Genomic DNA, 27,470 nt, shown 5'->3' with positions numbered 1-27,470 from the left:
GAAATTATCTTCATGTTTTTATTTGTTCTGTGTGATCACCTTTTCCTGTACGTGATGAAATTAAAACAAGAAAGGCTTAGTTTTTCCTACTGTAGGCAAATGGTGTAGCAGTAAAACTGTGTCCAGTATGTCTCACTGATTGCATTTGCTATTCCATTTTTCTCTTTTTCTTTAGAGAAATGCTATCTGTGTATAAAAATATATTACCATGGACTCTGTCTTCCAAAGCATTTTAAGTAGCTACTTATTATGATTTAATTTGGGAAGACTCCTGTGCCTAATAAGCTTTCCATTTAAAATCCAGGCTCTGAGCTTTATAAAAGCTACGTGGTCTACATGTAAACACTGTGTAAATAGCATCTGAATAAAAGGCAGGGACACACATTAGGAGCTGCCAGAATTGTGTTTGTTGTGGCTGCTCTGCTAGCTGCCGCTTGAACAGCTGAAGTAGAAAAATACTGATTGACTGGTGCCAGCTCAAACGAAAAAAATATGCCAGCATAGAGAAAAGTTAGAGACACAGAAATGGGTTCTAGGAAGTGTGTATAGCTGTTGGTAGAAGGGCAAGACAGCCATTTCATATCTGGTAGTGAAAGGAATGTTTGCTTGTGGTTTAATTTAGTACAGAAACAGAGAATCAGGTTCTTAGATTTACAATCTGTCAGATGATGCTATTTCACATGGTTTTACAGAATCTGATACGCCATTCTGACTGCAATGATTTTTGAAAGGCTTTTTTATGTTTACACAATCTAACATGTTGCTAAAATGAAATGCAGGCTATATCACAAGGTATAATACGGCAGGAATGTGTGTGTGGCAGAGGGATTGTTTTGTCTCGTTACTGTCCATGATGAAGATGAGTGTGGGACTATAATGTCTAGCCCACTATCTGGATAACATCTATTTAAGTGAAAAAAAAGAGTTCTTAATTGCTAGTTATGGATTGAAAGCTTCTAATGACTTTTGCCTCACTGTCCAGTTTTGTTATTTGCTGGGAAACTGCATGTTTATATTTATCTGCTCTAAGCAGCAGATTATGTTTTACTCAGAGAAATTGAAAATAATCAAATATGTGCTAATATCCACTGACAAAGATTAGTGTGCTATTTAGAACAGAAAAGTCTTAAGGAAATTGGAAATAATAATAATAAAGTCTAGGTTGTTGTTTATTTAATGAAGTACCTGTGAATCAATTTGTAGGGATTCTGAAATGTTCTGACAGCATGCCTTTCATAAATTAACATCTATAGTTAAGTCCATTATAGTGTAAATATAGTAACAGTGTAATAAGTCCTTCAGGCTAACCAGTGATCAAACTACCTTTCCTTTTTAAACTTTTTTTTTTTTTAACCTAGTAGTAGAGAACAATGTTAGAGAGATATATACAATTAAATTCCATTGTCTGTCACATAAACTGTGCTCAGAGACAACAAAGGCATAAGAAAACTAGGAGGAAAAATTTGTGCAATTAAAAGTTGATAAAAAATATGTCAATAAGATACCTTTGGATGTATATGATAAAATGGGATGCTGAGATGCTTATTTTTCCTTAAATAGGAGGAAGGCATTGGCTTTAATGAAAAGAAGATGTTCTAAAGATCTTGAGTTCTTCTGGAAATAAAACTGCAGCAAGCCATTTAATCTTTGTCTGTTTACAAATACATCTTAAAGCCTGGAAAAATGCTCCAAGCTCCTTAAAGAACTTATCAGGTTAGATCTTTCTCTTAACCTAGGGAAATACATTGCAGCTGATCCTTTTCCAGCTATGGTTATTCTTTAGAAGACATAAACTTTGTTGACTAAGAAAGAGTACACAGGAAAGGGGAAGGATATTGCAATACCTATATGGTAAGTTAGATGTCTCAGTTTTGGAAGTTTCTGATACACAAAAAGATGATGAAACAAACTCCTCCAAAGAGGAAGAGTAAACATAATTAAAATAACAGTTTACTAGGGGGATATAATAAATCCACGTTGTTTGGAGTCTAAACCATACTATTTTCTAGAAAACATCTTTTTTATCTTGCTTCAAATTATGCGTTCAGGGAACTGTCTGGAGGAACGTAATGGTACCTTCTGGCCAGAGATATTGAGTTTGAGTAATTTTGCTGAAGAGGTTTCTTTTTATGTCAAATAAATGCTGACATTACAATGCCCACAAGTAATTGAATTAGTAATGATTATGGAGGCTTAAATGTACGTCCTGACTGATATTACTAAGTTCTCTGACAAAATTTGAAGGGTTAAAGTCGTGAAACTCTCAGTGTAATTTGTCTAGCAGACTGATGGGAAATATTAAATTAATATAGGCTTAAACTGCTAAAACTCTTGCAACTTATGTCCAATCATGCTGGTTGGTGAGACGTTTATTAGTGTTGGGAGACTAGTGATGAGCTGAAGAAAGTAGACTATGAGTGGAATACAGGAGCAACTGCTTTTCATGAGCTATCGTGGCTGGTGCAGATCCCTCAAAGGTCTTCAAAATGTCTGGCAAGTATCATGGTATTGGTTCATGAAAGAAAAAGTTGACCAATCAAACAGTTTGCATTCATTGTGTTACTTTTAGATCATGTTAATAAGTGAATGACAGCCCTTATTTGCTTATAGCAATCACAGCTTAGAAAAATATGCAAGGCTTTCATTTGTACAATGATGGAAACTAACGGACTTGAAATTCAGCTAGAAACAAAGTGTCAAGGCTTCCTGGTCACGCTGACAGGTCTCTAATCAGTTGTCATCTTATATTTACTTTAAAAGACTTCATTGCAGGATATTGAATATTTTGCAAGGACAGCTGATAGCTATGGACTTTATAGTATTACTCTGTCGAGAACAAGGTGGTAATAAGCTAAGTTCTAGTCTTTTGAGGGGCAAAGACTTTATCAGTAAACTCAGCTGAATTTTAACCATCCCTTTTTTGAAATGTTATTGAAGGTGTCATTGTTAATTCAGTTAATTAATTGAGGTAAGTACTTGATATTGAGCCCTAGAGAAAATGTTGGTAATTATTGCAGCTCAAAGTTTAGTATTTGCTATAGAGTTTAATTAACAGCATTATGATTTGTGTCATAAAGCAGCTCTAGACCTTACCATTTTCAAACTAAAAACTTTAACACTGCTTTGATAGTTTTGGTGCCAGACAAAGCTTTTATGGCTGGTTTGTTCAGGCAAATGGGAGAGATTGAGAGCACCTATTTTGGCTCTGGAGGTGGAATTTAGGCATATGTGCCTAAGAAACAGTTTCAGAAAGCTAATCTAGTAGCTACCCTACTCTAACTGTGACTGTGTTTTGAATCACAGATTTTCCTATGAATCTAAGTGAAGATTCACAGTTACAAAACCATTTAATCTGGAAATCTATGCTCGAGTGACATCCAGAAATAAGGCAAAAAAAAAAAAAAAAAAAAAAAAAAAAAAGCAGTCCTGAATGCTCCTAAAACACACAAAATCAGCAGATAGCTTAAAATCAGAGTAGAAACCACAGACATTTTAATTCAAACATAGCTATTGGAAGTTGTAGGTACTATATTTAGCCTAAGGGGATTCAGGTCCAGTGCTCCCAACTTTTTCTGGTGAGAGCCATCATCATCATCATCCTGTAGCTTTGTGCTGTGCAGCCATCAGGAGTTACTGAAAGAGAGAAGCAGAATGACCTTGACTCTGTAGCCTGTTAGACATTTGACTAGGGGCGGAGGTTTACTTTCTAAAATCTGACTACAGATCCCTTCCTCTCCTTCTACTTGAATGCTTACCTTCAGCTAGAGATGTGGAGCATATTCCTGATCTCTCCCATAACCAATAAAACACTTGCATGACATTTCTTGGGGGGGAGTGGAGCTGTGTGTGACACAGGGTTGAGCACAGACATGATGACTTGAGCTATTCATTGCATTAAATAAAAAAACAAAGTTTGAAACTGCTAGTAAATTCTCAATCCTGTAATACCAATTCTGTACCTAGATTAAGGTAAACCACCAGATGTTTTGTCAGTGCAACTTTCATCTTAGTAACTCTTTCACTGACTAGTAAACCAGAATATTTTAATGACACCATTTCAATTTGTTTCAAATCTGGAATTATAAAATCAAAAACTTCCAGAGGATCAATAATGAAGATCATGGCAGATACTATAATAAAGAAACTTAATGATGCAAACTGTCATAAAATTTTGTGTTCCCTCAAATATGCTGATCCAGCTTTACGGAAATAAAAGGTTCTTTTTAAAATTGGTATGTATTGCAGAGCTCAGAAGATGTGCTTTCAGAACAAGTTAAATATTTCTAATAGTGAGTCACTATGACTTTTTACATACAAAGAAGCAAGTCTGAAAAATGTCTGCTTTTGTTTGAAATCTTTTCTCCATATCTTAACATTTCCATACAAGTTCTTTTCTGCATGTGTCAAAAAATGCATAGTTCTTTTTACTTGTACTTGCAACATTATTTATTTCTCAGTATTTACAATATGTAAATCTCAAAATATATCCTTTAGTTAGGTATTCGAAGATGATATCTTTTCACAATCAAATTGCATTTGGTCAATAAAAAAAAAATCCTTTTTAACTTCAGATTGTGCAGTTACTGATAGTGACCAATTTATTTGGCAAGTTATTGTGACAGGTCATGTTTTCAAATAAGTCTCTTTACTCAGAAAAGGGTTGTCTTTTATGAGCTGTGAGGTGTTAAGATATTCTGCATTCCAGAATGTATGAGGCAGAATTCTTCTGATGTTTATAGCCTTTAAAATAAATTCTTTAAATTCTCTTAGAATTACATCCTGCAGAGAAGAATGTCATAATTAAAAAACAGTGGGACAGAGCTGCAGTACAAGTACTTTGATGTGTTGGATACCTGATAGATTTTCTTGAGATAAAATTACCTATAGTTATTGATAATACTTTTATTTTAAGCCAGATTTGCAGAACTACCTGGAGTTAGCTTGTTTTGCATTTCATTTGATGAACAACAGAATATTAAACATGAAGGAAGTAATTATACTATTCAGACTAAGTCAGGTTTACTGTCTGGGATGACTATTCAAAACAATACATAAATGTCATTATTATTGCTTAGTCCTGTTTGGCAAGAAGTTGATTTCCTTTAAACTTGAATTATTTCCGCCCCTCCCCTTCCCCCCCCCCCCCCCCCCCCCCCTTTTTATTTAAAAAAAAAGTAGGTAGGCTTTTGAAGCTTATTTTGCTGTCCTTTTAAAAAATCCCAATAAACAAAATCTCCAAAACCAAAAAACACATGAAAATACCCTAGTAGGACAGAAGAAAGTTCAAAGTAGAACAGTATGTGTAGTACACAGTTGTAAATGTTGTTTGTATTTCAGTTTCATAGCAGACAGACAAAATTGGTGAAATATAGTCTTAATTACTTAAGTTTTCTTATGCTGTAAACTTTACTTTTGTTCTTTTTCCCTCTGTAATCCCATGAGATACAATGCCCTTGTATAGTCTGTCACTTGTAGGCATATAAACTTGCAATTTGTATGTTTAATAGGCAGAAACATAGTTTTTGTAATACAGGAATGATCTATCATAGCAGGCATTTTTTTTCTTACAAATTAATTCTTCTTACAAATTATATACCGACTTATTTGCAATATTGCCCCATGATTAAGGATTAGGTTGAGTTTCTATTAGTCATCCTTTCGAACCTTATATTAACATCAACAAGTAAATCACTGTAATTTCAAAATAAAAGTTTTGTGAACAAGGCCAGAATTTATTTTGTCTTGTTAGACTAAATTTCTGCATTAGTGAACTTTTAAGGGTGTAACCCCTAGGTAAAGCAAAGCTCATGTGGCTCCATAGGTAGCTTCATCTCCATTTTTTGTGCTATCTCTTTATGAATTAGTACTTGTTGATTTCCTAATATTCCGTTATTTATATTTTTCTTTGATAGACTCTTTAGTTCAGTCTTACAGTGTAAGTAACACAGCAACTGATGCCAAAGGCATCCTATTCTCCAACGCCTTATTTTATGAGATCACCAAGTATTAAGATGAAGAGTTGTGGTAGTTTGTTGTTTGGTTGGTTTTTTTTAATAGTGAAAACAAAGAACTTCTGAATGAGATGGAATATAAAGGTCTGAAAATGTGTCTTATTACTACTCCTCTTTAACATCATTTTGTTCCAGATTATTTATTCAAACAACCTTCAGTGGCATCCTCTATGGAATTAGCTCTAGTCTCCTTGAAGTCTCTCCCCATCACTTGTAAGTTTGGAGTTTGGAGGCAGGGGCACAGGTCACCCTTTGAGCTACAGAAACTTCTCTCAGCTTTTTAGTTGATTTTAAGTAAAAAGCAATCTTCCTTTGCCTCTAAAGAGTTCCACTTGACCTAAAGCTCATCAGTCAGAAAAATATACACACTGCAGCTGAGCAGCTTTGCTGAGCAGCTTTACACTTTTGAGCTGAAAAATGCATTTTACAGTACTTATATGGCACACTAGAAACAAATATTTAACTTGTATCTATCTTTCTATCACAGTGTTTTATCACCTCTGTCCTCATAATCCTTGGAACTTTAACAGTAGAGAGGTAGTCAAATTACTAAAACATTTGGTACCAATTGGAATGTACCTGTTTGAGGAAGATCTGTTCTCTTTTTAGACAAAGAAATTATGTAAGATTTTGGGTATGCTATCGGTGTCAATGTCTTAGCAAAGAGTTTAAAGTTGCATTAATTTTTATCTCCTTTATAATAGTTAACACAAAACATAAATCTCGAGACACCTAATCTTTCCTTTCTGTTCAACTGAAATCATCAGTTGCTATCCTTGGAACAGAACTGGATCACACTTTACATTTATTTCAGCTTTGTGGTGTGCCTCTAGGTTTAGTTGGTTACTTTGAATTTGCATTTCTTGTTGATGACAGAAATATCAGATTCAAAGGATGTCAAAGCAGTATGAGGTCAGTTGCTGAATAGGCAAAATATTTGTGCTTTTTAGAAATTTAAATGAAGTTGGATTGACCAGACTTCTAAATGCTATGTGCTAATGATGTAGTGCATCTTGTGAAAGCTACACCTTAGGTATATATTACCTTTCCCTGAAAGACAGATTAGGTAAAACAGAATCAGTGAGAAATTCTCACATGTATTTATAATTAGAGCCATTGCTTACTCTTCTGACAAGTTTGTGTAGGTGAGGTCTTAAAAATAATTTTAAAATTCCTAAGGGAGTTTTCAAAGTACAGATTGTTGTACAAAAATGTATAAGCTTTGGTTTGCAGCATAAGAAATGCCTGCAGCTAGACAAATTTTCATAGACTGAAGTATAATAAATGGAGAATCTAACAACAGAGAAGTTAAATGATACTTGCTTTTTGTGACATTAGCAAAGAAATTTTATTCCAGATCTGCTCGCTCTTCCTTTTCCATCAGTTCTACCTCTTGAAATTTGAAATCTAACATATTTCTGTAAATCTTAATTCAGATTAAAACTCCCTATGAATAAAAATGTAAGAAATTAACAAGAAGAATTGTTCTTTTATAGCATGATGAGATTTGTAAGTATTGTAACAGATTGCTATTTTGTTATTTCAGAAGAAGGGAGAATTATTTTCAAATAGTTTCAAGTAAAGGCAAGGTATTTCACTACTGAGCTTCGAACAGATGGTGGTGTAAAATACATTAAGTCCACAGAATCACTTAGAGACAGACAAAAATCTTATAATCTCTTGGGATTTAATTGATTCAGCATCTCTGCAATGACTTTTAACCTTGTGGGTTTAGTACATGCTATCAGTCATAAAAGCAAAGGAACTTGCTTCTTTAATCTTTCTTTGGACTCAGTGTCCAGTATTTTATATGGAAGAAAATCAGATATACACAGCTATTTTAGTAAATTATTGTGATGCCGAGTTACGTATTTACTTATGGGTTTAGTTTTGAAACAGAAAAAACAGTTGGGCAAATCTGTTGACAATTATTTGGACGGTACTTGTACCCTGCTAATGTTATCTGTAGAGCAATAGGTATGTGTGTGCTTGAAAAAATAAATCCAAGGCGGAAAAAAGCATTCATTTTAAGTATTGAACTATGTCAGAGATGAGATAACAGATTTCATCTGAGAATGACTGACATAAGAAATAAAGGTGTAGAAAATATGAGTAAATTTCAACCTATTAAGTCTGATCCCTAAAGGAAAATAAGGGAGACCTGTCTCTCACAGACATTTCTTGACGTATGAAAATTGTTTAAAGGGCATCCTAATTTATCCAGTTCACAAAGCTATCTGTGATGGCAGGAAAAGATTTTTTTTCTCGAGATGGATGTCTTATGCTCTTTCTCCCAGTAGCTGTTCAGAGCCTTTTGTCTATTTATATTCATTATTGTTGCTGTAAGAACAGTGCTGGTTTTCATTATTTCATTGGCATGAGAAGCCCTGATTCAGTTTTGCTGTCAATTCTGACCTCTTTCTGGACCTCCTCTTCTTTCAGTGACTAAAATATTCAGTAAATAGAAACAGAGAAAACCCCATAAAATACTTCTGCGGCAGCACAAAATAAGTTTAACGACACTCAAGATATATGCAATTGCAGTTCGTGTCTATAGTAGGGTAAAGCATTCACTGAGAGTTTGTTTAGCTGTCTGTTGCACTGCTAAATATTAAGTGAGTTTTCACATACCTGCTGGGAAAGAGATTTGAGAGTATCCATAAACAGTCTAATAAAAAATAAGATTCCTAAAGTGCAGAATAAAATAAATGTTAATTTTAATGCTGATAAGTATTTTTAGTTAATGTGTTTTGAGAACATATTCATTCTTCCATTTCTATCTATATCACTTAAAAGTAAACATAATTTTCAACTTAATCTAGACAGCCACTCATCTCTGATATAAAATAGAACATATCTTTTTATGGCCATGCTTTACCAGTCCAATTAAATTAATTAACTTGAAGTGTAATTTTCATAAACTAATCACTGCTGTCCACTACTGTGGTCTGTGAGTTTATCCACTATGCGTAGTCTAGGCCTAATTTAACGGATCACTACCATCAGAGGTGCTTTGCTTACAAAGGGACATGTTCATCACTCTCTCTGGTGCTCACTCCTATACAAGGATCATGAAATATCCAAGTGTGATGCCCAGTTTCTGGTAGGAGTGTTCCACTATCTTTGCATAATTCTTTTGGAATAATTCCATCCTCTGACAGTTATGGTGGCTCAGGTAACTGACATTTCGTCATGCAATTTTCTCCCTAAGTTGTAGCTTCAAAGCTGACCAAAGTGAAAACCAATTGCACCATCCAAGAGTGAATCTGTTATATGAATAAATTAGTTATACTCCACTGCACAATGCTTTACATTCACAAGAACCACAATTTCAACTGGCATCCCTATTATGATCTCAGAAAGTAGCCAGAGACTAAACCACTGTGCACAAAACAATTTTCTACTGAATATTTTTCATTCATGAAACTGTATTCTCAATGTCCTGAAAGGAAGCTGCCTGCACAAAGTATGTACCACATGATCTAGCCATGAGACATTGTGGGGGCAATAGTAGCCAATGACCATTTAACAGAAGGAAATTAACAGTTTATTAAAAACTTTTCTGAGATAGTCATTGCAAAAATACCAAATTACTCCTTCCCCTTTAACAATAATTGTCTTTCAACTCAGATAAAATCTGCAGATTTTGTATTTTTCTTTCTGATTCAGTCTGATAAACTTGTTTTCATCTTCTACTTCTTTATGTTCTACCCAGATCCTGTACTTGACCTCTTAATCACTAGTTTTCCACGTCTTGTTCAGATTTTCAAAACAACTCTGTAACTGCTAAGTGATTATGACTACTGTGACTGATATTGGGTAGATGAACAGAAATTACTCTGTAGATTTACACTGGGGATAATCAAGAGGTTTAATTTTTCTTCCTATATTGCAGTCAATACATTTTACACACTAATATCTTAATTTTCTTTTGTATATGTACTCTTTAAAAACAAAGATCTTTGTTTGACTGGGCTTTATGCTACCTTAAAGGATATAAGTAAGGGGTTTTTCCTACCTATTGTCAAGAATTCAGTGCAAGTGGAGCAAGCTTAACATTGCCCAGTTTCAAATATTTTGTCATTTTTATTGGAGTCTGAGTGAAAGCATAAACTAATATTGTAAGAGAATTCCTGATATTCAAATGAGTGAAACGATGGAGATTATAATCTGATTTATTCTTGGAAAAGTAGATGTTGGCTATGAAGCAGTAGTCCAAACTGTATGTACTGTACTACTTAAGAAATCTGGAAATGTCACAAATTAAAAATAATGGGATATTTTCTGAGATTTAAGATTTTTGGGGTCTGGTTACACACTTTGCAAGAGCAGAAAAATTGCAATGTTAAACATTCTTCAATGAAGAGAACTGGTTTATTAAAGCGCACTTCCACTGGAGTCACTTCTGACAAAAATATTTCTAATTTTACTTTGGGGCTAGGAAATATTTCACATATTTTGAAGGAATATCTCAAGAAATCTGTAGAAGGATATGCTCGACTATCCACTCAATTGTGTGGCTTAGGAAATCTGAAGAAAATGTTACCTAGTAGCTGGGAAAGCAAACAATAACCCGCTGTCTTTATCTCAGGGGTGAGTCATAGCTCCTGACTAGCATGCTTAGACACCTGTTCAAGTCCAAGCTTGTTCAACTAGCCGTTCTATTTGTAAGGTAAGAATTCTACTTCTTTACCTCCTATAACTATTGAGCGAATGAAACACTGTAGGATACTTAGTGTCAAGGGCAAGGGTCAAAAAATGTTGATACGCATCACATTATCCATTAGATTCCCCCTCCCACAAGAAGAATTGAGACTGCTATTTCTGTCAGCCTTAGACTTTACAAGTAAATCCTGATTATGTTTTTCTTCTCTGTTCTGTTTCCCTCAGACTTCTATATTTTCAATTAGGATAAAATAAATAAAATTATCATTATACTTTTCCATTCTATAGTGAGATAAACACTGATACTCTAATCTCTTTTAGTACAACATCCCTATGATTCATGTGTATGATTACAGTCTATCTACTGTACATGCACAAGGGGAATTAGTGCTCTGCTTAATACTTAATTACTAATGGACTGTAACCCAGATGAATCTGTCATAAGTATGTAACCATTCCGAGCTGATGTTTGTAATTAATTCACTAGCTGTAATCTGCACACACAGCTGAAAAATCAATAAAAAAAATTAAAAAGAATCCTTTTGAGCAGGACATAAATCACACTGAGAGATTCATTATCTTTTTCGGTTTGTCTCTCCAGTTTTTGAGGTGTGAAGACTTACACATACTTACTATAAAAACAACAACAGCAAAAAAGGCTCCCAACACTCCCCCTCCCCTGCATCAGCTCAATGAGAAAGCAGCAGTACTTGTAACAGAAGTACAAACTTACTTATGTGGATTAATTTCAGGGTAGATTTTACCTCTTAGGAAAAGTTAAGGATTCCAAAATAAATCATCTAAAGACTGGAGTGACACTGTGGCTTATGCCACTGACATGGAACAAAAGACAAGAGTCTGGAACTAGTTGATCAGTGAATCATGTCCTTTCTCTGTGAAAGGTGGAAGTATTACCATTTACTCCTGAGCTGTATGATTTTATACTTCTGCTACGCTTCATGAGTAGTGAAGATGAACACTATATTTTATAACATTTAACCCATTTCTTCTGGAGTATACTTATACAAGCAGGAAAATGTGTACATTAATACAATAATCTTGAAAAGTCTTTTATTTCTATTTTCTATTTAATATTCGTTTAGATCTGGTGACTTAGATATTCTGCTAAAGGCATGAAAATGTATTCTTTGTTCTTTTCAATTCACTGAATTGAATTAAATTTGGTTCTGTATCCCAGACCTTGATAGTATGATTAAGTAAGTAAAATTACAAATTCATAAATTTATTTGTGAGAGAAACATATATGACATGAACAGATAAGTATTTGTTTCCATTGTGTGGGATAAGGCTCCGTTTATGTGACATAAAAGGTTAAATGGATACTTCACATGACTGCTACATTTCTTCATACAACACAACTTCCTCTTGACAGCTACTAAAAGGACAAGTAGTCACAAGTTATTTGTTTTTGTTTCTGCTTCTTGCTGAGCTCTGCATTATTTAGATGATCATTCACATGCAGAGCACGGAGAACTTTATTCTTCCCTCCATTTGAAAATAACATAATAAAAAAATAATAGAGTTTTCACACATTTTACAGTTACTGTTGAAGTTTAACCTTTGAGAGTCTATGACTTGTAAAAAAATAAACATTATGTGAGTCACACAGAAAATTCCTTGGGAACACGAGTAATTCCCTTTTTCTGAAAGCAGTACTACTATTTAGTAAGTTATTATATAATAATTTATTCTTTATATGCAGGAATGAAATAAGATCCAGAATCCAGCAACATGTTGCTGCATGAAGTAGAACTGTACAAAGTATTTCATTTTCAGGAATGCAGTGGTTCTATCAAGATAATCAGTTCAAGTTACTATGTTGTGGCAGAACAATTCTGCAAGAAAAAAGTAACTCACTGAAAGGTGTGAAAGAGAAATCAGTATTCTCCCTTAAAGCCAATTCTTAAGCACAGAAGCATTCAACCAGAACTTTTATTTTAGTTTGAGTTCTTGTCCATAGCCACAGGTGGTTCAGTTTTGTTGTTTTTCATTGCCCTCCCCCCACCCCGTTACTTACGATACACAGTTAAGTAGCCATGTGTGTGGCGGTTATGTCTATTTAACCAGTCACTCTTTGAACCTAAACATCAGTTGTATCTAGTGCATTTTGGCATCACTTCAACAAACAACAAGCTTACAAAACAGCTTGCAGCTCTGTCAAGTCACTGACTTCTATATATTCACCATTCATTACTGATTCCAGATATCCTCTCAGATACTTGTGAGATATCCATGAGATTTAATGACATTGAACATATTTTGGGGTTTTGCTTTTAGTTTCTAAATGGAAGTAATGAATTAATGAGTACGAGCTAGAAAACATTACTTGTATCTCAAAAAATAAGTTGCCTTTTGAATGAGATGAGCATAAATTGGAGGGAGATGAGGGGAAATCACGTAATCTTGTTTTCTTTTCTGTGGCAAAGGCACTAGTTTTCCTACCTGGTGTCCATTCCTGATTAAAAAAAATAAAAAATATTAAATCCTTATTGCGAAGACATAAAATAAAAGGGAGGCACAGTATACAGCTGAGATGAGCTAATAATGGCTGCTAGCTACTCTGTTCTGTTAGAGCTCCTGCAGTTCCATCAATTTGGCATGAGTATCAAGGAAATTATGTTGACTTTTGAGCCCTGATTCAGACTTTTCTTAAGTCATCTTTAGGAGAGCTGACATTCTAATTGCTTCACAAATTGTTTCAGCTTAGAGTTTGTTAAGCAGTGACACGTTTTACTGAAAAAAATAAAGGTATGTAATTTTACACAGTGACAGATTAATGCTTTAGCATCAGATTGGCAGAACAATTAGAAAGCTTAGCTGTTGCCTACATCATGTTGTCTATGCTACTTCAGGAAGCCATAAAGTCTTACTTTTCTGAAGGATATGTTGCCATTTCAGTGATAGAAGTAAATCAGGCTATCAAAGGATTTAACAGGATTACAAGGACTCTTGTAGCAATTACATTTAAATCTAGAAAATTAAATCTAGGAAATTTTAGTTCAGCATTGTATACTTAGTCCAGCACTTGCCACTGGTAGCACATAAGCTGATACTTATTAGTCCTCATGATATATATACAATTGGTCCTGTGAACAAAAATAAAAAAATAAAGTCTGAACTACAGGATAAATACAACATAAGAGAAAGACATATGTTTCTAATGTGCTTCCTTTTTATATTATAATGTAATCAGTGTTTTAAATTAGTATTTGTCTAGAATTAAGTCTGTTCAATTTTATTTTGCTTACACATAATAGTGTATGCAACCCCTGTTATGGCTCTCCATTGAAGACCAGATGATTAATATGACTTGGGCCTGGAAGAGTACAACTATTTTTTTAGTGTAAAACCAACACCATAGGTCTGGTTTTGATATAAACAAACTTTAAGTCAATTGTGAGATATTGATGATTCCTTGAAGATCACAGGTGCAATATACAGAGCTAGTACAAACATTAATTTAGGTATGAAACTTTTTTATGGAGTTATTCTATAATTAGATAGACAATTAAAGAGTATTGTACCTTAACCTGCTGGAGGCAATTGTGATAGAAATGACTGTGGAATTTAAGCCAAGAATTTTATTGCTTGGGTAATACTTCTTTGGTTACATGTCTGAGTCATGTTAAGTAGCTATGTAGTCTGGTATGGTCTGTTTAATTAAACAAGGGAAATGCATAAAAATATTATACATTATTTATCTTATTTGACTCTTTTATGCCCTAAAACAGAGGCAGGTATTGTGCAAGGGTGAAAAACCCCAAAGTTTCATACAAGGAAACACTGTCGAAATTTTCTGGTTTACAGAGCCTTTCATACCACTTTCAGGTTTAACAGACTTCAGAGGCATGATTTCTTTTGTACCATTACAGTTAGAAGCAGTATTCAGTCTTTAACTTTTTGATGAAACTGTAAAATGGAATGAATGGAATGGGACTCAGGCAAGAAGATTTTATAAATGTTAGATTGTCATGTTGGAACTTGAGAGTGGGGATTTTTTAGCGTTACTGGCTTTTTGTTTCTGTATTCCTTTGACTAACACCTGTCTTACATAATCCAACCCTTTTTTTGGGGGGGTTTAATTCTATTAACATAAAATTTTAAGGAGGATGTTATTCTCAAATGGACTTTTAGCTGAACCTAAGCCCAACTTCTAAGCTTAATTTATTATCAAATAAGTCAAGAATCTTAACCCAGAAATGGTTAAGGATTGGATTGAGGCTGAAGTACATAAATGTTGGTAATCATATTAACAGAATTGCAGAGCTGAAGGGAATCTTTAGAGGTCATTTAATGCATCCTTGCTTTACCAAGGAAGGATTAGCCATGTTTATGTTAGCCTTGGGAGACATTTTTCTAGATATTCATAAAATCCTCCCAGAGGTGGAGGGTCTATAATCTCTCATCACTACATTTATCCTCAAAGTTTGTTTCTGACTTCTAGCCTGATTTGTCATTGTTGCAATCAAGCCATTACTTTTGGTCCTTTCCACAATGGGCATGGAAAACAGATCATTCTCACTCTTCCTTTACTATAGCCTTTTAGGTACATAAAAAGTGTTGTTTTCTCCCTCAGCTGCCTTCTCTCCTGGCTAACTCACTTTCATTCATCTAGCACGAGCTTTTTACAAATGTTAAATAATCAGTTACCCATTCCTATTTTCTTATGGTATTGTTTTGTTTTCTTGGTTTATTTTTATTAGTATAAGTGGTAGAGGACTATATAGTATCTCCTGTTAGCTGGTTTCAAAAGAGACCAGAGTGGAATTTCCAAAGCAAAGTACTTCAAATTCTGACACACTACAGCAGTAAGTATTGCTGTTCTTTGGAATTTTTTAAAGGATAATTTTATTTTACTATTTTTCAAGTATTGAAAATTCTCGCTTTCATTCCATGTCTTTTTTTCCTTGCATAATGAAAGAATAAAAAGGTTCAGAATTCATTATTGTATACCCTTCTGTCATACCTCATCTCACAGTATTAATCATTTGATCAATGTACAGGTAAGCCTTTCTGTACTCTGAAGTATTTTTTTAAGCATTGAAAATAGTTTCATAATTGGGCATGATATACATTCAATTATTCTGGTCCAAAAGCAATTAATATATTCATTACTTCAGTGCAGTTGGCATATCTCAAACAGTGGATTTGTGTTTGACTTTATTCGTTAGGACTGTTTTAGAGATGGCATGCACTATCTCTGCAGTACACGATAATGTTGCATTCAGAATGACAGCAGTCCAAGCCTTGGGGCACTAAATGCTTCTTGAGATATGTTCAATTGCTGTTTAACTGTATTTAGCCTTAGGTGCACAGAAAGAAATTGCTGATGCCTTCAAACATGTTTAAGTATTTTAATACTGTCTTGGCATGTCAGAATATGCCACAGCACTAACTGGGGTGCAGTTCTTGAATTACTGTAATTAGGAAGCAGGAATTTCAGACAGTACTGCTGTAGCTGCGTATCACCATAGATTAACTTTTTTCCTCCCTTTAACAGTGATTTTCTACAATATATACCCTCTCAGCTGTTTTCTGCATTATTGTTCTCTGATCATATAGTCAATACTTGTTATGCTTTAAGAGGGCTATTCTGTCTCCAATCACACAGCTCATAAAATAGACAACCATTTAGTATAAAAGCTGTGTAAATGGACCTGTTTAATTACATAGCCTTACTGGTATTTCCCTTGAATTTGGATGGTCCTCTGAATATAGTATATGTGTATACAGAGTGCAGGAAAAGATGGAATGAAAAGTGGCTCATCCAAACCACAGTTTCCATCGTTACTGTATGAAAGTTCCTTTTCCTTTTTCCTTTCTCACGGTAGCCTGGAACTACTGCAAAGGCATTCTTTACAGGTCCTCCATAACTGGAACCATGCAGGGATGTTATGGATCCATCAAAGGGTAAAGGCAGCAAAACCTGCATGTAGTCATTGATTTGTCATAGATACTATTTAAAAATCATCTGCCAATGACTCCTCAGATCCTGTGGACCAGGCTGCATGGTTTACGCAAGTACTGTTGTACTGCTGTAGTACTGTATGGCTATTGTGGTCATGTACTCCTCCAAGAAAAGGTCTACAGTGAGGAATTTTTTCTGAGCACAGCATTCTCTCTGGGAATGTTAAAATTACTGAATCTAGCTTGGGTGTCAGTGTTGCTTCAGAGGGTTTTACAGCTGCAGGGACAAATGGAACAGAGCTTTTGACTACTTAAGTACATTTAAAGTCTGTTGTTGCCATAGGCTTTGTGTGTGGTTTACAAAAGTTGAGAAAATGAAATCTCCTTGCATCTTTCTAGAAAAGAGACTATAGGCTAGGACAATGTAAAAACTAAATGATAATGCTGTGTTTCTACAAAATATATTGTATGAGAACAATTGTTAAAAAATGTGCAGAGCAGAGCGAATGTGCATCATTGATCATATTACTGCAATATGTGCATATAAAAAAGCACATAACTTGTAACATGTACTTGTTGACTTGTTGATAATGCTTACTGAGTACTTGATGAAAAATACTGACCTTTGGTAAGGAAGGGGAGGAGAGAAAATAATGAAAAACTACTTAGGTGGAATATTTTGGTTGCTAACTTTTTTAGCTTTAAACTGGATATAGAACATAATATTTCCCCTCTCCACACTGCCATGGTAGATGCCTTCCTTTTTTGATAACTAGTAAGCCTTCTAGCCCTAAAACAACAGTTCACTACAATTAGCAGAAACATAAGCACATAAACAATAAACTTCATTTATTTGCATGCTTTTGTACAAAGTCTTATGGAAAACATAAGGTATTACTGTCTCAGAAATTAGCCATAAATTTGTAAAGATTTGTTTGATTAATGATAAAATTCATTATTTTTAAAAAATTATACTTATTAGCTAACTTCAGAAATTGGTGGTGAAAGCTTATATCAGATGCAATGAGAACGTTAGATTGTAAGACCCTGTAAATTAGTTTTCTCCAATTTTTTTTTAAGTTGAAGTCTTAGCAGTTGCAACTGAAATCTGCTTTATAAATATTCACTTTTGAAGTCTCCATTTATATGTATACATAAAAATTTGTCTAAATGTCTTCATTTTAAGGAGTGGGTTTACAATGGCTTTGTAAATAGCCAAGCAATACCTAGTGCTGATGTAGAGACACTGTAAGAGGATATGTTTGAAAATAACATACTTTACATCTTCCATTGTAACTCTGAAGATAATTTCATGCAATTAAAAGCTTAAATTTGAGTAGTCTGTATAAACAGTTAAAACCTAAACCCATATCTACAGATTTTTTGTATGACAAGGAATATTATCCTCCAGGTTTACTTTCTCACTAATTCACATTGTGATAACATTTGTTTGTTAATAACTGGCATTTTAAGTACTTATTCGAGTCAGTTTCCAGATATATAACTAGTGTATAAATCTGTTGTACTATTCCGTGATGATGTGCCAATGGTACTGACAAATTCTTTGCTGTGTCATATTCAGTTAGGCTTGTCAGCTAGCATTGTGGTTGCTACTAAAGTATTTAACTTTTAAGCTGAGAAGTACTTAAAAGAGCATGTCACTTAGAGATAGGTATATTTGAAAGTAAATTATGCTAGAAGACAACTCCCCCCCCCCCCCCCCCAATTCAGAGATTGTTCACAACTCCATGGACCAGATAATGTAAAAAAACGAACATAAAGTCACTGCTCTGCAAAAAAGGGTCAGTCTGTTCAGGGAATTAGCAAAATACCGTTAATTACTTTGTAGCTGAAGTGGTGTGGCAGTTGATTCAAAATGAAGGTTAAATCTCTGTGATCTACTGCAGTGTATAGAAAGTACCCAAGTTTTCCTTAACTGACTGGTTTAGGTACTAGTTTAGTCCTGACAGCACCAGATGTTTTACCCATCTTCTGATATAACACACATACAAACATCTTCCTGCACATCTCCCCTCTGCCAAACACTGAAGTTATGTCCATCTTTTAGACAGAAGAGCAGTTAAAATACAACAGATTTCAAAACATGTTAAATTAAATGTGTGCTTACATGCTGTACTGCATCAAGGTCTTAAAACAGATGCAAGAAAGCAATGGAGTAGAAGGCTTGCACGTGCCAAATATTAATTGAAGGGTATTTTAGAGGAAGATATATTGCACCAGATCTGACAGCTGGAGGTAGACGAGGCTGCTGCTGCTCCTGCTCCATGTCTGCAGGTCCAACCAGCAGCAAAGATGAAGATGTATTCCTGGTAGGCACACACATACACCAAATGCATCCAGTTGGCCACACAGATCACACTCAGTGCAATCACACATACACAGACAGCATCAGTGGCCTCATTCTGTTCCTCCCTTTGGCCGGAAAAGAGTCCACTAGTCCACTACATGAGAGTGGACACACACATATGTGCACACACATATGCACATAATAGAGAACCCATACCCAGGAAAGAGTTAGAAAGGAATTTACTAAGAAGACAGGACAGTGCTGATCAGGCACAGGACACAATCAGACAAACTTAATAACCAGCAAACTATTTACATGTGACTGGCCCTTTAATACCCTTATCTATTTTCTCACTCTTGTTCCCCCCAAAATGACTCAAAACCCTCACTTGTCCTCCATTTGGTTCCTCCCCTAAACATCACTGAATAAGTCCTATGCTTTCCCAGCCTGCTTCCCCCCGCCCCCATATCCCATAAGGTGTCCTACATACCTAGGCATACCTCCAGATTGGTCTTTGATGGGCCGATGCCCTCCCTGATGGGCCTGGGAATAGTCTGTCAAGGTACTATTTGGGCTGTATTACCTTGCCAGTGTCTCCCTGAGCTCTTTTGTGGGTGTAAAGATGAAGTTTATCACCTAATGCAACAGGGAGAGTCAGCCACCTACTGACTTAGACATTGCTTCATAAAGCGGCACTATAAGGCTGAACTGTACAGGGAATCCTCACGTTTTATAAGGAAGAATCCTAATATTTGTCCAGAAGTGAACAGGGGATGCACTACAATGCAAAATGGTGAAGTGCGTGATTCAAGGACTGCTATCAAGGGAAGGATTTATATTAAGCCAATTAAAGCTGATTCAAGATATGTTTGCACTAAAAAAAACCCCATCAGATATAATGAGACATTACTTGTTTCAATCTGGAAAAAAACCCACTCAAACGACAACAACAACAAAAAAATCCTTTTCAACACACACATATTCCTTTGTTTTAAATAAAGGTCAGACATATTGCTTTGATTAGCATTTGCTAATAGTCTGCCAAAGTAATAGAAATACTAGTAGCAAGCATAATGTTTAATGGTCATTGTTTGGAAATAAACTGCTGTTTAAGGAGTTTATTGAGATTTAGATGGGAAGAGGATTTGCCCTGTTGTCAAAATATGAAGAAGGGTTTTCTGTTGAAAATCGAAGCACATCACATGCAACTCAGCAGTTAATTATGCTTCTTACCTTTAGGGAGTGCCAGAATAATATTAGATTTGGGTGACAAATAGAGGATTTTCCTATTACAGTCCCTATCTTCTGTCTATGTCTCCAGAACAGAGTCATTTGAAAACTGATAGGCTAATAACTGTCCATAGCCTTTGAATTCCTCACTGAAAAAAATGTGAGAATCATGGCTGAGTCTAAGTGCAAAAGCCTTAAAGGGTACAACTGGGAGGGAGGGAGGGAGTGGTGGTGGTGGGGAAACATCCTGTTCCCTCCTCCCAGCCTTACATATCTCAGCTGCAGAGTGAGTTATCTAAACATCAGTGCTGTTTTCCTCATTAAAAGCAGTGACACACTGAAATACGATTCAGAGTACATATGGTAGATTCTATAAGAATGTTGACAACTGTTACTAATAAATAATATGCATATTCTTTACAATGAATTTACTTGTTGATTTGTTTCTTTGTCAGCTTTAATGGTTTGAGTATCATGTTGTTACTTTGTGGGAAGCTTGTAGAGACCATAAAGTGCAGTATACCTGAATAATAACTGAATAAAGGCCAGGTTTCAGAATCTTACCCAGTGCTTTAAACACTTCAGGTAGCTTTTTAATTCAGTTGAAATGCAAATATCAAAATACGAATATTAAAAACTACCTGTGTTTTTGTCTGGTAGGAGTCAATCCTGCAGTCCCTTGACCTTTGCTAGTTTTCAGTGAAAGCTCTTACAAGTACAGTAGGCAGAAAGCTTGGACACAGTGATCTGGAAAAGGACGCTTTCTAATGCAAGGCACATGTAAAACATTAGTTCATCTGTTTGGGCAGCACTCAGAATCTTCCTGTCCCTCCAAACACAACACACAGGACAGCTTTACCCGTACATGTTAGATTAAGTTTATAACAAATAGCAGGGGTTTTGTATGCTCCTCCTAATTATTGATTGTACAATTCATGTAGCATATTGCATACTAACAATGAATGCTTGATCCTCCGAAAAACAAGCAGAGGTTTACATTATGTGCAAATTTAGTCTCTTTGTCATAATAGAGCTGGTCACTTGCAGGGCATTAAGCATGTTCACAAGTATTTGGCAGGGTGCAAGGCCTCAGGTTCCTGTCACATGAATTCAAAGCATTTTTAACAAAAAAATTCAAAGAAAGGTATTTTTAATAATTTCATGAAAATTGAAAGTATAGAATTAAGTTCTTGGTTGACTCTTTCAGACATCAAAAATCATTCATTATATAATGGCAAATGCTTTTGAGATTGATTTACAAGCACAGGAAGTGGCTTAATAATCTTATTTTTCAATTTTTGAGGTTGAGGAGCTATAGTTGTTGCCTATAGGCACATACAATGTAAAAAAAAAAACAAAACAAAAAACCCCAAGGAATTTATTGCAACATTCTTACCGAGATCTTTAAAAATACCTTTTGTGAATTTAAGGATTCTCAGTTTCACTGGAAGTCATTGTAATACTACTAATTTGTAAAGACAACTCTATTTTACTTTCAGATTCAAGGCCTCTACCAGATGTAGCCCTGACAGGGAAATGTACCCGAGAGTGTGACGAATACGGCCACTCGGACTCCTGCTGGATGCCAGTTCGCACTTCTCCTGAAAGAAAGCAGAAGAGCCAGCCAAAACTCTCCACTTTCATGCCTGTTGATGAACGGGGCAGTCAAGAAAAGCTGGCCAATGGAGAAGCCTCCCTCATGGGTGATCGCAACAGAAACCTCCTTAACAAAAAGTTGACCTCATCCTATGAGACCTTCAGTGCAGCCAGTTTCAGCAAAAATGAAGAAGGCAATCCAGAGGATATCCCCCTTACACAGACAGGGGAATACAAGCCATCTCCTGTCAATACTCTAACTAGAAGAGAAGTTTACCTGTAGGCTAAAAAGCAGCAACAAAGTCCTTTCATATTGTAAGAAAGAAAAGGGGCAAAAGTCTTAAAATCAAAACAATTTTAATAGAAAATAAGAAACAAAAAAGAGGGGGCCACCAAAGAGACAAAAGATCTGCCCGCCACTTCTGCCTCCACAGCAGGCATTTAATTATACTGTCTGTCTGACTATACTGTACAATGTAGAAAACGTTGTTACTTGCATGTCTAATTCCCCTCACTGATTTTTATATTTTCCTTAATCTATGGTTGCAAATTCCTCCCATAGTAATGAGCTTGATTATAAAGAACACAACACACTGGTGTTTGTGCTCTGCAGAAGCATGAGTTAAGCCACTCATTTTGTTTGATTGTCGTCTGGCTTGTTGAAGATAACAGGTCAGGAAAAATGTATTCAAAACATATCATCTGAACATTGCTGATCCCTGCCAGGGACAATCCTTCAGAAACCATTCAGATATAGAGATAAATATAAAGGAATAATCATTAATAGGCACTTTGTGAAGACCACAGCTTTAATATTCTCACCCCTCATCTGAGGCTGGAAGCAACCAGAAACACATTCGGCCTGAGACTGCAGTCAAAAATATGGCATACTTTCCAATGATTCATGAACTCCAGTTCTGTTTTATCCATAGAACAAACATGTTCTTGCTGTGTCTCTTTCTCTCCTTCTCTCTCGTTCTCTGTAATGACGACTTCAACATAAACACAATTAGTAACATATATACTGTAGGATAGTGATGATAAACTGTTGAAATCATTATTTTGGGCAAGACTAACATCTAGCTGGGAAGATCGTAATAACAAAAAGGCCAAAGATCACACAATGGATCAGGGGAACTGCTAAGTGTTGGGGCTTGGCTTAGGAAACTAACATATTTGCAAATACACACACATGTACTCATAACACACCTTCAGTTACATTTTGTACAGCAGCATGATTCACAAGTCCAGATGACAATTTTTTTTTCTCCATTGCGGTTCAGTTGAATGCCCAAAGGAACTAATGTGGGTTTTTTTGTAATGACATGATATGTTGCAGCAGATGCTGCATATGATATGCTGCATATGCCAGTTCCAGGGAATTTTTAAGATCAAAATGAATAACTAATAGTAGTAGTAGAAGCCTGCATTAATGAGAATGCTTGGTGGGGTGGAAAGGATGGACGATAGGATGATGTAGTGACAAGAGAGTATTACAAATCAAATACAAAACCTTTGCAGAGTGTAAGCCTTTTGTTATCAGCGTTGCAGATTATTAATTGCTTCAATTATGTAAAAAATATAAATGAAGGTTTTCTTGAAACACAAGTGTTTAATACCAAGAGAAGTGCAATACTAAATGATGCCAAGACTGAACATTTAGGCTAGATAGAAAATGGTTTGAAAGCGGTACAATACTTACCTAGCAGGTCAAGGTAAGTCAGAAGGAGTCCAAGATATGCAAGAGCTCTGGGCTATAACGATTCTCATGGTCAGCGCTTCTTGAAAGGAAGAGGAAATGAAACAGGTTTTTGTGCAATAAAAGCAACAAAACACGGAGAACTTCAACCAGTTGCTTTGTAGCTGATGATATAGTAATAATGACAGACTGAGCTCAGACATTCAGATGAAATTGACAATCGAACAACACAGCAAGGACGGCTCAAGGGGAAAAGCGTTAAAATCCCTGGATGTGTAACCTGGCATTAAGGCATGGCTAGATGGCTCTCTAGTACACTGTAGTCACAATGTAGCTTTGGGTAGTTTCTTGCTTTGAAGAACTGCATTGAAATAACCTTAAACAGCCTGAAGTAGAGGTTGGTAAATCAATACAACTCATCACATTTATCTTTTCAATTCACTTCTCCATATAGCGGGATGTGCCATTATTGGCCATTTCATTCTCCTCTCTTGGGTTTACTTCCTTTGAGTAACATTAGTTTGTTTATAGCAGTTACGATGAATGGGCACATTTTAGAAAGAAAATATTAAAATCAAGGATTAATAATGATTGAACATCTTTCTGTTTAATTATTTAAGTAATATGGAGAGATGCAAACTAGTACTTTGTTATGAGACTGCATACAGCAGTTACTGCTTTGTATAATCTGTAAGTACCTGTTTAAAAATGCTTCTAAAAATGCTTATGTAATGTATACACATTTTTCTTGCACGTTTCAACAGAATACACAATTGCATAACACAAATGTTCAACCGACTTTCCTTTAATAAGATTTTATTTAATATTACACACACACAAATAAATTAGGTAGCTTGGTTCTATATATTCTTAGACACTTTTTCTACAAGGCTAATAATACAGGTCATAGAAGACCTTCAGATTAAATGGATCAGCAGTCACTCACCGATTTTTGCACCACATAAACCAGTCATTAGATACCTTACTTGTGTGCATCTCCTTAGATCTGAAATGGGTGTGAAAAATTTTTTTACAAAATTCTATCTACTTCAAGTACTCACATTAATTGTAGTGGAACTAGCCACTATTAATATGCTGATTATTCTTCTGACCTGGCATGACACAAAGATATATTTTGTGTTTGTATTTTTCCTCTTGATTTAAAATAGGTTAAATCTGGTGCCACTCCATAAATAGAGTGCTTTTGTATAAAAATAAACTAATAAAATGATAAAAAATAATTAGGGTGAATGCAAAATATGCAACTGTGCCTTTTATACCTATTATTATGGTAAAATGGTAGTTGGGTTTGGACACTGAGGGATAAGGGGCTATTCCCAACTTTTTTGAACCTGTATATTTACCTGTTTATTTTCTGAGGAATTATAAATAATATATTTAAAAAGAAGCCTTTTGCCAAACTCAGTTAATGGACCAGTCTTAAGCATTATTAACACAAGGCTGTGGTTTAAATAGGTCTTGAGGATTTTTTTTTATTACTATTTGTGTGGGGTTTGGTTTTTTTTTTCATTTCTTTTTAATTCTGCTGCCTGGAAAACTTTGATCAGTCTATATTATAGTTACTTAGCAAGGTGTCGCCAGTTCACGTTGCCAGAAAAATTGACATTTTTATTTTTAATTGCTTTTAGCCATCCTCACATTTCAGTATAGAAGTCATTATTTTATTTCCTTCCATGGAAAACTCAAATGAGCTTTGCATGTATTTTACATTAGGGCACCTTTATAGATTGATGCGTTAATATATAACTTTATATGTATTAGAAAATTCAATAGCTTTGGTCTAAAATCTAATGCTCATTCTGGATCTCAGATCCACTATACTTATTCAATATGGTTTCTGACTGGCCTGCTGCCTGAGTTTCAGGAAAAAAAAAAAAAGTTAAATATTATTTTTATGTGGGGGAAGAACTTAAATGGGACTGAAATAATTGGCTGAAAGGCTACCCTAGGAAGTTGTCGAGCAGGAAAATAAAGAATATGAATAAAAAACTTGCCATAAACCCAGCCATCACCAAACACTTGTAAGGAACTTGAACAATGACATATTCTTCCATTTGTTTCATTGGTGATATATATACAGTGTTTCCTTAAGGAATGAAGCAGATGAAATAACAGAACTGAAAGTCCATCAGTTAAGTTGTATTACTGACTGAAGAGCATAAACACAAAGACGACAACATTCACCAGCTACCTGGGGTATGCTTTCAGAAAAAATTTTCCTAAATTTTAAAGCACTTGCATTTAGTGTGGTACGATCTGTTTGTAATATTAATCATTGACTATTGTTCTGCAACTTGGATGTTGATAGTGAAGCAGAGAACAATTTATCATTGTTTATTATGAGTCACTATGCACGCAACTATGCTAAACATGGAAAAATGTATTAAACGCTAGTCCACCTCTATTTATGAAATATTTACATAATTTAATTTGCTTTTGTACAGTTTTATGTAAATAAATTGCTTGTCATTTTTGTCTCTGCAAATTAAAATATAACATGTTCAACTGGTTGCCCATTTGCCAGTGTACTTTCTCTGATATGCTAATTCTACATTTACTGGATTAAATCACATGCTAGTTTGAATATTTAACCTATATTTTGCATGGCAAGATGAAACTGCTTTTGTAACTGGCCACATCTTCAGCTGCTGATGTAGCTGAAGTTTTACCTGTCTATGGAGTTAAATTCAGTAGAGGTTATTGTCACTCAGGACAGCATACAGCTGTTTTGGTGGTAGAAATAAAGTACTTGTAATGGTAGCAGTTTCCAATTACTGTTCAAGAGGGCTTCTTATTAAGGTGTGTTTAAAACCTTCATATTAAAGGGAATAACAAGTCTTAAATAAAACCTCAGGTATTTCCATTATGGAGTAAATGGCAATTTTCTAGTTATCAGCAAGGTTGTTATTTTTTCCCAAGAAGTTTGAAAATATTAACAAATCCTAAAATGCTAGTAAAGCATCTATGCTGAAAAGAACAACACAATTAATGCAGCATTTTAGAGCTAAATGTTAAATGTTAAATAAAACCCTCCAGTTCTTTCTAGCTGTGAAATAAATTATCCATCTTGGCATAACTGCAGATCAAGAACAAACCCTTCTCAAGAAGGAAAATCTAAGAAGCAGAAAGAGTTTATTCCTTAGCTGCCTGGGTCACACACTCTTTTTGTTTGCCTGTTTGAAAAAAACCAAACCCAACCCAGATTCCAAAACAGCCATTAAGTTGGAATTTCCATCAATTGTAGTATGTAAAAAGTACATTTTTGGGGAGAAAGATCAAATGTTTAAAATCACCCCCCAACAACACCCCCCCCCCCCCCCCCCCTTGTTGCTTTCTACAAAATACAGTATTGCTACAGCGACCTTGCAAATCATTGTGTACAGTTTCCCACTGAACACCACAGAAAGTGTTGTTTCTATCTTTTTACCTTAGTTAAAGATTTGGCTTTAATTTTTGTGAATACAGGCTGGCTGCAATTTTTTTTTTTTTTTTAAATAAACTTTACATTGCAAATTTATTTCTCTGGCTGTGCTTTCAGTTAACATTGCCTGGTCTTCTCTAATGAATGTGTCAAGGAAGGATTCTTCCTTCCAGAAGCAAAGGTCTGAATCTGCATGCCTATGGAGAGAATTCAATCCAACTGACCCCAGATCTCCCACATCACACTCAAATGAGCTACCCCTCAACCTCTTGCAGCAGTAGCAGTATTTCAATGAGTAACTTCAATGAAGCTTTCATGTTTATTTTATACTAGATGTAGTATGCAAGGCATGACTTTATGTTTGTTTATTTTGTCTTTTACCAACTGCATCCATGAAGGTGATTACAGGAAGATAAAATAAATTTTCTGAGCCTCCGAGAGTGGTAAGGGGGGATAATATAAACTGGTGAAACCTAATGATTTATGCTCCCCTTTAACCCTGGTTTCATTTCTCCCTCCTGCATTGCAGTAAAAATGTAAATCTTATGCAGAGACTGAAATTAATAAATATGACCTAGGTAGAAATAATTT

General features: G+C 35.1%; 1 protein-coding gene across 2 annotated transcripts in view; it reads left to right on the top strand.

The window, feature by feature from the left end:
* The window catches only part of PCDH7 (protocadherin 7), a 283,394-nt gene extending 258,034 nt beyond the window's left edge, over positions 1-25,360 (top strand). For both annotated transcript variants that reach the window (XM_040587844.1, XM_040587835.1), the window contains exon 3: positions 21,642-25,360. In XM_040587844.1, the coding sequence (XP_040443778.1) occupies positions 21,642-22,021 (380 nt within the window). In that variant the 3' untranslated portion in view covers positions 22,022-25,360. The remainder of the gene's footprint in view (positions 1-21,641) is intronic.
* Positions 25,361-27,470: the final 2,110 nt, after the last annotated feature.

This window comes from Falco naumanni, chromosome 1 (assembly GCF_017639655.2).
Source record: "Falco naumanni isolate bFalNau1 chromosome 1, bFalNau1.pat, whole genome shotgun sequence".
Lineage (NCBI taxonomy): Eukaryota > Metazoa > Chordata > Aves > Falconiformes > Falconidae > Falco > Falco naumanni.
This window is presented reverse-complemented; position numbering and strand designations above follow the sequence as displayed.